At 29.6% G+C, this 13,215-nt stretch overlaps 1 protein-coding gene across 2 annotated transcripts in view; it reads left to right on the top strand.

Moving 5' to 3' along the window:
• The window catches only part of LOC108686565 (C-type lectin 37Db-like), a 102,754-nt gene that overhangs the window by 52,928 nt on the left and 36,611 nt on the right, over window positions 1–13,215 (top strand). Inside the window, exon 3 of one of the 2 annotated variants that reach the window (XM_018191935.1) lies at window positions 3,012–3,308. The exons of the other annotated variant lie outside the window; for it this stretch is intronic. Within the exon in view, the coding sequence (XP_018047424.1) occupies window positions 3,012–3,308 (297 nt within the window). The remainder of the gene's footprint in view (window positions 1–3,011; window positions 3,309–13,215) is intronic. 2 annotated transcript variants of the gene reach the window in all.

Genomic DNA, 13,215 nt, shown 5'->3' with positions numbered 1-13,215 from the left:
CTTATGTCTTTAAATTATTTTACGTTTCACTTGCTCCAATTTCTTGTCGTTAAAGAAACAATTCTTAAGTTGCAATAATTTTTAATAGACTTTATATAGATAATTGTTCGATAAAGTTGAAGAAGTCTATAAAGTTCCAAATGAAGCAAAATTGAAAAACTTTTTTGTGTCATAAAGAACAAACGTTCGTCTGGCTAAACGTTTTTCCAACTATTCGCGCGATTACTTCTGGATTTTTTCGCCACAAAAAAATAGATAGGAACAGTCGTGGAATATTTCGGGATGTGACGTTTTATTATTTTTCCGATATCGAGTAACGCTTTACGTGTTGTCTTGCGGAAACATGTACGAGAATTTTTCTAATTGCCGTAACTCCGCCAAATATTAGTTTTGGTTGTATTTACTTTTCACACACGTCAAATCGAGAACATAAAAAATTTAGGTAGTACGAGTATGTTATTATCTCATGTGGTTTTGTTCAATATTTTTTGAATGTTCGTTTCACCATTCAATCAGTATTTTTATTAATTTACTTTTCATTCGCCAATACCATTTACATTAACGTTACTATTTATTTTGCATAAAATCATGCGCATTTGACAAATAAAAATGCATATGATATATTTCATGAATTCAGATCAATCAAAATATTCTGTCAATCAGTTAGAATTAATTTAAACATGCAAAGTTTAGTTTTTACATTAAAGTTAAAAATAATATTATTGACAACTTGATAGATAAATACAAAGCGCGTGATACAAGTAAAGTGTCAATTACTTTAATGTACGTTTGTCAAATTAGTCCGCGCGCGAAAGCAAGGCTAACAAGATTCGCGCCAGGCAAAAGATTTCCGGAGGTGACTCTGAAAATCCTTGTCGGGGCATCACCTCCGTGTCGGAAGGTTGATCCTTTGCGGTCAACTCGAGCGTGCATTTTCCAACTTGCGCGAAATATAACAAGAAAACAGAATGCACATGCAACGTGCATTGCTCGTTTTCTGCCAGTTTGTCAGATGCTTTTTCATAATGGGATTAACGTTTACTTGTAGGATTTAATTATGAAGCTGCTACTCAGAATAACAATTTGATGGACGTCTTCATTCAGCAAAAAGAATCCAGATAAAAAAGTAGAAACGGGATCGAGGGAAGAAATGATAGGATTCGTACGATACAATTGATCCAATTCAATTACGAGGCAGTGTTGGCGCACAAGCTTACTGGTAGAAATCGATGTAATTGCACTCGTCCTTCGTGCTGGACTTTACCGAAAATTGGATTTCTTGTCGCCGCAAATCCTCCAACAGCTCTCGTCGTTTAGTCCACCGCATCTTTAATTATCCATTTCTGCGTTATCTCTTTGAACTTCTGCGACATTTATAATCAGCAACACGTTCGCATAAATAAAATTCAGCGGAATCATATTAACTATTTATAATTTTAATTCTACACACACAAAATTAAATCTAGCAGAAGTTATACACAATAATATAATAACAATCTGTTTATATTTGTATCTTAATAGAAACATAACTTAATAAAAGTCATTAATATACGTATGCTTTAAATTATTTTTAAAAAATGTTTGTTTAAAAAATGGTAAAATAAACTTGTTTAAAAATCTTGTATTTAAATCATACTATGACTGTAATTTCATTTATAAATGCTTATAACACTTTGGACTATATAAAATGTAAATAATTAAAATTTTATACCGCTTACTATTTACATTTCATACTATCAAAACATTGTAAACACCTTCAAAGTGAAATTACACTTATGATACGAGGTAAACAATTAATTTACCCTAATAATACAACTTATACTATACAGAACTCGATACAGATTTTGATAGATATTTTTTAAAAAGCTTTATGAGTTTGTGGTAATGGTTTGCGTAATTGAACTATAGTAATAAATATAATGAAGTTAGATTAGTGATTTCCTTATTTTCTTGTGCGTAACAATCGATAATATTATGATGTTGTTGACTAATCAGTGTCACATCTTCGATTCGCAAAGCAATATCGAATGATTTGTAATTCCATTCATCTTGTTCTATCTCCTTGATGTAACTACAAATGGTATATACATTGAAGTTAAACAATGATTCGTGAAAGCTCTTGGAACATCAAACGCAAACGAGGCAGGGATCCTAATGAAGCATCCTGCAGACTCGAGTATTCTACCGCCTATTGTCTCCGCATTATAAGCACGCTCGCTTGTGTTTACGTTGGTTCATACATTACTTTGAAAGCAAGGAACCATCTTTAATCATTTCTCTCATACATCTTTAATCACTATATTATTTAGTACATCATTGCTATCATCTGTCATTGCGATCATTGCATATATTTTCTACAATTTAATAATTGTAATGACATTTACTTCATCTGCTAAAGTACTTTTGACACATCATGGTTATTATTATTCGCAACACAATTAAAATAACATGACATTTAATGACATTTAAAATAATTTAAATACTAGAAAGTCTTGTTATTCTGATCTTTCTGGTGGCTGCGAATATCTTTTTCTATCTTTTTGCCCGCGCAATTATTTTTTTGGAACTAACGAGTCTGTATCTCTCTATTGATCCACCACTGTGCAAGAGGAATTATACTCATCGTCGAACCTTTCTCATCAAAACGTGGATTGCACATATCTTAACGCTTGCACGAGGATGTACACGCGATGCATTTCGTACATGATACAAGAAGAAGGACCTCTCGACAGGCAACGACCTCGAATTGAGCCTCGAATTCTTTTATCTCCAATCTCGCGAGAGAGAAATGCGAGCACTGTTATGTCGCAGAAAACTAAGAGAAAACTGACGATAAGAAAAAAAAAGAATAAAAGAAAAGAAAAGAAAAATGGATGGCGAAAAATCGAGATGAGACGAGAGGAAAAGAATGAAATGTAAGAATGCGGATGTAAGGACTCAGCGGGATATCGTAAAATCGGGAAGATGTTGTCGACTGATCACGAGAGCAAGTCTCTCTTTCTGTCTTCTAGGCACGGCGGAGACAGACGCGGTACAAGCACTTTTGGCCCGTTATCTTCAGCGTCGTCTTCAAGGCTCTCAGCTGTCAACGCCACCACCTCCGTCGGTCCTCTTCAGTAACAATCATCGGGCCCACATCCGACAGGCCACTCAGAGAGGTCCACCCAGCAACAATCTTGTCTCGCGAAATGTTAGTGGCAATGATGGGGACCACCGTCCTGTCCTTGAGGATTACGAAGATTACGAGGACGACCTCGAGGGCTACGAGGACAGCGAGAAAAGCAGAACCAGATTCGATCTCTTGGCGGGTAAATCGCGATTCACCTTGAACAAAATCTGTGACCGGTAGGAAGAGGCTTGTTATTTATGAGATTCTTTAATTGGAAATCAACGTTTTTTTTTTGACGTCCATTATCTCGTTTTCTTTCTCGAATAAGAAAAATTTTTATTCGTTTGCGTATGTGATGAAATGCGAACACAGAGAAAAAAAACCGAGAAAAAAAGAATGCTTTTGTGCTAAAATGGTCGTACATTGTGATGCATCGGTGATAGGTTGTTTTTTATAGATTGCGACCAGAAATAGAAAAATAGGGGAGAAATTATGCAATACTTTTGCATAATTTCTAGGATAAACGGTACTAATTTTTTTTTAGAAGTAAAGTTAATATTGAAAAAAATTCTGTGAATAATAAAATATATTGCTTCTTATTATTAAAAATTAACATAATTATTTAAAACGCATTTAGCTTAATAATTTAATTAAAATAGCTTATAAAAATTTATGAAAAATTAATATTTTTCTTTGCGAAAAGCAAACATAATAAATTTTGCAATTTTATGACAGTGCAGATGATTATAAAAAGGCACATCAAAAATCACATTCACGTAGATTTTGTTTTCTCAACAGCAGTGCAACAAAATTATCGTTGATCGTCTGTAATGTGATGACAAAGGTTTAGGGAAGCATGCATTGACGTCACAATGCCCTGCTTCTGTTCCGAGCTTGAGTTGCACTGAACCGTAGTGAATCGTTCAGGATCGGACATACATGGGACTACATCAACAACACGCTCTAAATCGCACGTGTTATCACGACATGATATTATGATTGTCAACACTAACCTAATCCCATCGATTTTGACTTTTTAATGAATGAGCATAATTCCTATATATAATCAATAATTATAAGAATAATGTGAATATGATAAAATAATATAAGGTGAAATCGCGATTAAAAATTAGATGGTAATTAAAAGATAAATAAAAAACAATTAAAAACATGTTTTAAGTGTTAAAACTAATAATTTGTTATCTCTCATCTTGATAAATAATATTCTAAATACATGCAAAATCTATTTTGATGAATTTTTTGTGAAATATGAAAATATATTTTTAATATAAAAAAGATATATATAAGATATGAAACATAACGGAACGTTTGAAGGAACTCGAAACAACATTTACTTTGATGTATGTCGTGAATTGTTAGATAAAAGAATACAGTACTGGAAAATCCGGGTGAGATTCGACGAGAAATAAGCAATACAGAGAAAATGGTGATGAAAGTTGGGCAAGTACGTAAAATCGAACGGGATCAACATAGGATAGTTTCACATAGGATTGTTCCTATCGGTTTTCTGTTTCAAAGCTTTGACGCGGCTTTTACAATCGCGACGCGCGGATGGATTTTTCAACCTGAGTAATACCTGTTCTAGCGATTCGTTTTGCACAGAATTGGGCGATAATTTAATTTCTCTTTGTTCCCAGTAAAAGTCTGGCATTTCGCACACATCAAATAATTCCCGCACTTTCAAATTTCTATGACGCGGTTGGTCGATATTATACAGAAGTCGACGAAATATAAACAAACAATGATTTATATATTTTTGACATTACATTAACATCGAACTATAATGCATGTTTCGGTAAATTTTACAAATTGTATTTCGAATATTATCAAATTGAAGCGATGTATTGTATGAAAATATAATATTATTTTTGTATTGTTATCAATTTAATGTTCTTGTATTATTTATATTGTTTATTGTTATTTATGCAATATTAAACTTCACATTTATTTAGGAATAGTATATATTTTGAGAAAATAGGTAATAAAAGCTTTACATATATTTATATTATGATCGAATTTAATGAAAGTGCGACTCATATTTGTAAGCGCAATTAATAATATTGAAAAACATTTAATTCAACTCCATTTTTATTCAGCGAGAAAAATGATATGATTCGATTTAATAACTTGAAAAAGAGATTTACCTTTTTTTACTATTAAAACATTTTCTTTAGTTTACGAGCGTACATTGAATTTCTGCAAGAGAAACTTTGTTACATAGTCATGAAAACTTTAAAATTCAATGGAAAATTATATGATGGTAGAAAGGTTTCTGAATAGAATCAACTTTTCCGAAGAATATCCTATACGAACGTATATAACTTTATTATGATTCCGAAAAGTAATATATATCATTGATAATATCGATATATCAATATGAATTTAATACTGCTATATTCTAATCAATACGTATAATGTTATTTTTGTTCATTTATCGAAAAAGTTGATAGGACGATGGGCAAAATATAGTATTTGTTATAACGGGTGCTGACAAAGAACATTTACAATAGTAAGTAAAAAATACAATAGTAAGTAAAAGTTCAAAAGATGTATGACATAATGGGGACACTGCAGAGAGAAGTCGAAATTATCGACACATTGCATAGCGTCAATATTTTTCCTCTTCTCCCCCTTGTTCTTTATCCATACTTTTTTTTAGCGAAATGATTTCGCAAACGCAATTCTTTTTTTACCGTCCAGCGATTTAACTCTACGAATTCGATATTCCATCGGCTGCGCTGTCGTGGATTTAATTGAGCACAAGGGGTTTCGATATTCGTCGAATGCAATATGCAATCGAGCGACCTATCCAATCAAATCCTCGTATGCTGTCGGCTGCACTCCGATGTCCGGCGACAGACTCTGATAAGTTTTACTCGCTGCTCCTTCATTCTTGCATTGTGAGTTTTTTCGCATTATCATATGCTCTTAAATTAAATATTGTATCGTAAATCTTGAATTTTATACTTGAGTTTTGTATGGTATTTTAATCTTATCTGAGATAAATGTTTTCCAAAATTTCTACGAATTATATAAATTTAACTTATAACAGAAAAACATCTTTCGATACTAAAGGATGCTAGAAGAAGTTCTTAGAATTGAACAAAAGTTTCGTTAATAATTTTAATTTTTTAAAGAACTGTTCAAAAACAAAATTGTAAAAAATAATTTCGTGAAACATAAAATCATATTAAATGGTTACTATTTAAAAATTAGAAAAAGTCCCAGGGTTATTAGGATTCATATGTTCCAATTATGAGTTAATAATAATGAATAATTATTTATTATAACATCAAAATTAATGTTTAGTTTAATTGACGGATTACAAATCACATACTGAGAATCGGTCTTTTTACATATTATTTAAATTACATGAAATATATAAAATTAAATAAAAAATGATATAATATTCAAATTATATAAAAACAGTAAAAAAGATATAACAATTATATAGTTCACGTGACAATAAGGTTATGTGATTACTCAAGCGTATTATTACACATTGTTAATTTAAGATTGCACAATTCATTTTTCAATTACTGCTTCGCACATAATTAATACACATAATTAATACAAATATTGTAATTTTTTTCTTGATATGTCAGAATGTCAGAAACGGAAAAATCTGCTTTGTGTAATTTTCATTAATTTTTTTCTCGCATTTTTTTCTCACTGAATTTTTAGTTCGAGAGATTTCCGACGATACTTACGAAAAGGAAACGGGCGTAAGAGCGGAGACAGATATGATCGAGATGAAAAGAATTGTCGACGGTGCTTAAGATATCACTGCAATGGACCGGCTGTCTCTCAGAGGGAAATGCATTTGCGCGTGGGTCGCACAAACGAGTACTCCCGAAGTCGCTGTAGAATGGCTTGACAAAGACAAATAATGCACGGTTTTCGCAGGTACGTCCCATTCATGTAAATTTTTATGAAATTTTCATGAGGTGGGCGCGATATACTATACGCGCGAAGTTTAAGCAGGATTTGCCCTTGAAGTACCGATATGCTACGCTAATCCGATGCCGCTTAAGCGATTATGTGTAGTCACAAACACCACCTGAAGCATTTTTGAAAACACCATTTGTCTCCGTCATAAGTTTATTGATGTGCATGTGCATATACTTTTTAAATTTTTCAAAATAAAATCTCACTTAAAATGAATGAAAATTCACTTCTCAATCGATAGTGAAAATACTATCACTCGAGATGCAGATCAATCATAGTTAATATTTTATTTGTTTGAAGTGAAACATCAGTCAAAATGACTTATAAAATTAGATCTTAACCTAAGAAAAAAAAAAATTTAATTCTGTATGAGTAGCATTTTATCTTATTAGCATTTTATCGAATAAGTCGACGTTTCTATGTAACATCGACTCAACAAAATATATCGTTGATAACAACACAACGATTAATGTGATTCATTTATCGAATTTCTTCTTGGTATACTGTTTTCAGTTCATTCTTTAATTAGAAGTGAAAATATTCACTCCATGACATCGAGTGGAAGAATTTACTGCATATGAACAAAAAGTCATTCTAATTTGAATGATTATGTAATTCCATTTTTCGAGTGGAATTTTACATTAAAGAAAGTACAGATATGTGTTTGTTGTCCTGAATATCCGCATGTATATCGCAATAATTAAGATTGATGATTTATTCGATACATTTTGCAGTTAAGTAAAGAATGGAGGAACGGAATATGTGGACTGATTCGAAACGTTGCACTTTCAATAGGAAGTCACTGCAAGTTTCTCATTCTTTTATTAAGAATGAAAAAAAAAAAGAATCACAAACATCCTCGAATCCTCGATTGAGAATCCTATTGTTTTACCAAAGCATTTGATTAATTTTTTTCTTCTTTTAGTTATGTTTTTAAGAAATAAAAAATAAGTTTTTTTTTTAAGAGAAAAGAATTTTCCATGCAAAACATGGAAAATTGTTAAATATTTATTAGAAGAGGCATGTGATTATAGTATGTGTACTTAATCTTCTATCGTTATTTAAAATTTTCTATTATTACTTATAAACATTATTTAAAAACTGAATTTAATTTTTTCCCTATTAATTAATCTTTTTTTAATTGTTTAAAAACTGTTAAGTATAATCTCTCTTTTTTGTTACTTAATAAGTGTTTTATTCATTCTTCATGATTGAAAAATTACGTAAGTCATCCAAATAGCATTCAAAATAAATTATATATCTGTCTTCAACTCGACGGAGAGAACATCTTCCAATTGCAAAAGTGAGCAATTCATCACTCTATTGTTGTGCGTGCGAACAATCTCGTCAGCCGCATTGCCAGCGCTTTTCGAGTTGTCTAGATTTTTCCAGAAGTCCAGACAGGTCAATTCGTCGCCCATATAAAACGAGCGCGTAAGCGCTGTACTGCATTTGCGCGTCGAACAAACGCGTGTACGATTGCGAGAAATCGCGGTGAAATTGCAAACGCGCGCGTTCCGATATCTGTCCGACGATTGTCTACCCTTGCGTTATTGTTCACCAGCAATGTCGACAGTCGACAAAAATTATCGAGTCTTTCGCGTAACATATAGCGATCAATATCTCCATCGCGTGCACGCTTTTGTCGCAACCACGAGAGTAATCACCACGCATTAAATTAAAACTGTACGTTATTGTATAGAGTGATGGATTTGCGGTTTTTAGCTTATGGAATATATCTAAAAGTGCGGTGTAATGATGGTGCAATTTAGTTAATTAATTCTTTATTACTTTTAGTGCTTATAGTAGCGCTTAAAAAGATTTAGCTCTTCATTACATAAAGAAAGATACATAAAGAAAGATAAATAAAAATATTATAGAAAGTATATATTGTATAAAATTATAAATTAAAACTCTTCTAAATTTAGAATTGTTTTAATAATTTTTTATATGCACTAAAGTAATTTTTTTCTTATTTTATAAATTGTAAAAGATAATATTCGGTATTTAATTACATCGCTGAGTACCAGAAATCGTAAATGAAAATATATTTTCACGAAACCTTATTTCAAAAATTACATTTTTAATTTTACGATGTTCAATGTATTTCATACACACGATTAATTTAATTTTTTTAGAACAGAGATATCCAATCTATGATATCGCGTTCCACTAGTGGCACTTAAAGAAGCATTTGCTATGCAGAGAAAAATTTTTTTAAACCAAAAATGACATAGTAGAATAACAACTGTACTCTAAAATCTATTTTTTACATGCTCTCTGGATATGTTCTATTTTCGTGCTAAAAGCTTTAGACTGATATTTTATTGCTACGTTTTTGTCACATGACAAAGATTTTGCCACTGCTTCTCTATCGGATAACTTTCTTGGAAATTTTATTCAATAGCTAATCAAATAACAAAGATAGAAATAATATTTTAAAATCGAAAACGAGTAAAATACATGTAATCTTTAATTAATCTTCAAGTACTGAAGTAGGATCACGCGTAAAAAACAAAACGCTAAATCTATACTTTCATAAAGTACTTTCGTAAAGACTGATTTATAACAGTATGATTAATAAAACATAAATTTATCAAACTTCTGTATTTTTATTCCAATTTTTTTAAATCGATATCCCAGGAACTAATCTCAGTAAAAGTCACTATTTTTTATTTTAATACTTAAGAGTTAATATTTTAATTTTTTACTTATCTGTATCTCTTTTATTTGTAATATGATTTACTTTTAAACGAATGTAAAACACAACACAGTGAAAGAAATAAACTTTGTTAAACTGTAGAAGGCTTTTTGCTTTCAATACAAGAGAAGAAAGTATAAATAAGATTACGTCTTTTTTTCTGTTTAATTATAACAGAGCGGCACATTAAAGATTTCAAATCTTTATAATAACACGCTAGACAAAAAAGATTGATTATCCTGTTTTAGAGAATAAATATTTCACTGATATTATTAATAATCGATATTATTAATTATCGTGCAGAACGCTTATGCAAATTATTTAGCAAATTAAATCACAAAGGATAAATAATAAAATTATTTCTCCATTATTTTACTTCATGAATATTTTAACAAGCATAAACTATTTAAAATTGAATATCTTAATCTTTTATAAATCAAGTAACGAAAATAATTTTCTTTTATAGTAGAAATCCTATAAATTTTCTTTTACGAATGCTATATTAAAATTGTGGAAGAAATCAATGTTGAATAAATTTCAATAAAGAAGAGAGGAAAATTAATTTAACCGTTAAAACGTGATGGTGTTTTTTCCAGTCTGCATCGCAAATAATTGTTTGCGCAAAGTACATCGTTTCAATATTCATTTTACATATACGCACGCGTTTAGATTCAATATTTATTTCATACGCTATAAAAAGAACTATGAGACCTGCAAGATTTTACGGACATATCAAAGATAATTTGGAGAAAGGGGGTATTTTGTACGGATATCTGTCCTTTAATTCTTATAATATCGTTATGTGTATAAGTACATAAGAGCTTTATCTCTATCTTATTTGTCAAGAATAAAAATAAAAAAGAAAAAGAGTTAATAACTTTCATCTTAACAGCAATGTGTAATATTCTCATGATATAATATATAATTATACATCACTTTAATCTTTTATATTGCTTTTTGTGAGTTCTTTTTATCGTAGGAAGAGCGCATTAGTCACGTCATGCGTAAAAAATAACGTAAGATGTGTTAGAGTGTAAAGATAGTCCCGTAGATATTGTAACTTGAATATAACTGGGTGAATATTTTTTAATTCAACATGCAATTTTCTCTGTAACTTTATATTATTAAACTGTATTATTTTCAAAGGTTGCAAGTCCTTTAATCTTGATCTTCGTAAGAAGTTTAAAATTAGATATCTTTTGTATAACATTATGTGTGTTGATGCTAATTAAAGAATAAATATTGACAGTTAACAAATTTTAATCATTTCTTAATATTTTAAACACTTGATTAATATTGATATAAATTTTAAGCTTTTGCAGGAAGCACATTTTTACCTTAATTTATATATTTTACATTATTTAATTAAAATTTTGGAAATATTTCTTGAAAAATAATCAAAAATTTTTTAGATTATTTTTAAGTTTATCATGTAGCAAATCTTTGTAGAAATTACATTTACATAAAATTATATTTAAATTATTTGCTTAATTCACAAAAATTTTACACATTCTTTGAAAATAGACATTCTATCTTTTTTGCAATGTTTATTAAAAATAATAATATAAATTTTTAGATTTAAAACTTTAAAACTTTTTATGTTAAATTATATTTTTTTACTTTATTTAAATTGTATATAAATTATATTTATATATAAAATTTCTGTGTATAAAAGATAGATTATATATAAAAAATATTTGAGAAATGCTAAAGTCTAAAAATCTTAAGTTTGGCACTATTCGCCATAATTCTACATAGTTTATAGAAATATGACATAGTTATATGTATATATATGACATAGTTTTCGCTTATCTATAGTTTGTGTTAATATTTACAACTTTAAAAACAAACTTTAATTTTGTAAACGCCGCACATTTCTATCTGACAATTATCTGCTTTCCTTATTCAAGCTTTCTGTTTAACTTGATTCATGTAATCGTGTTTGCTTGTGCATATCAGTTGCTTAGTTTTAGTTTGTAAAGTATTGCTGTATTTATTAGAAATTATTTGACTATGTATCGAGAAGTTGTATGAATCGACGAAGCACTTCACGCAATTACCGTATTTCATTTTACAGCGATGCAATTTGCATTCAATTTTGCGATGGCAAGCATTGCACATTTCGTATAAATTTGACCAGCAAATATTTAAAATCCTGTAGAGAGCATTGCTTCCAAACTGTTTCTCTAATGCTGTTTATTTTTGGTTGATGATAGATCCGCTTAAAACATGAAATGTAAAGAGAAATGAATCAAAATATTGAGAAATCAAAATAAATACAATAATAATAGATACAATAATAATAGATACAAAATAGACACAATAATAACGAATGAATGGAAGATATATTGCATTATATTCGAAAATAATAATATATTATTATTTCAGTTTCTAACTTAAAAAAATATAATAATAATAATTTTTGAATAAAGCAATTCTTGTTCTAAAACGTTTGCTTTTCAATGGAACTTTCATATCAACAACAATAAATTGTGTAGAAAGATAAATTATTATTAACATATGTGTGTATATCAAATGATGAAGAAGAGTCAAAGTGAAATTAAATTGCGTGCATTCTCTTCCGGAAGTTTAATGACAGTAAATACGATAGTGTCTTGCGTTACATATTGCGTGCAGTAGAATAGATTTGTAATCAGACCATTTCACTTCGCAAATAGAATTTCGATTCTGCAAACATCTTCCATCATTCTACATTTATACTTCGATGAGCAACCGAAGTTGCAATCAGATGATATCAAGTTAAATTGACTTTCACTTCTATTTATCTTTTCTATTTCTCTTCTGTGAATATCAAATCATCCTGAAATTTTTATAATACAAACTTAACAATTTATAAATAGACAAAAATAGGAATTTTTATTATCATACGTTAATTAATACATTAAAAAGGACAATAAAAGTCAGATTAAATTATTGTGAAAGAAATCAGTAAGGTAAAATTAATAATAATAATATTATGTACTTAAAAAATTGATTTTAAAATATAAGAATTAAATAAAAAACAGATGATGATTCGTTTTTTCGATTCGTTTGTTTCCTGACTGTAGCTATTTCAAACTTTTAATCAGTTTATACAATTTCCTGAAATAGAAGTTCGTTCATATAAACACTAATTAATCAAGTTAGGCAGCTGTGCGGTTTTGCATGATGCGCAGTTTGTAACAGAATATGCATTTGCGTAATCGAGTAGCTGAAGACGCAAGTAACGGTACGAATGTTCCCGCGAATCTCGTCATTTAAACTCTTTTGTTACTTAAAACACAAAAAATCATATTTATAAAATGAATTTTTCCAAGTTTGATACATGCATTATTTAAAAAAATTTTTTTAATGATTTACATTATTTAACAATTCTTCTTATAAATTTAAAGCATTGTGTGATAAATAAAATATTTTACTTATTCGAGAATAACTA

Source organism: Atta colombica, unplaced genomic scaffold (genome assembly GCF_001594045.1).
Source record: "Atta colombica isolate Treedump-2 unplaced genomic scaffold, Acol1.0 scaffold187, whole genome shotgun sequence".
Lineage (NCBI taxonomy): Eukaryota > Metazoa > Arthropoda > Insecta > Hymenoptera > Formicidae > Atta > Atta colombica.
The sequence above is the reverse complement of the archived record's forward strand: the minus strand, read 5'-3'. Positions and strand labels throughout refer to the sequence as shown.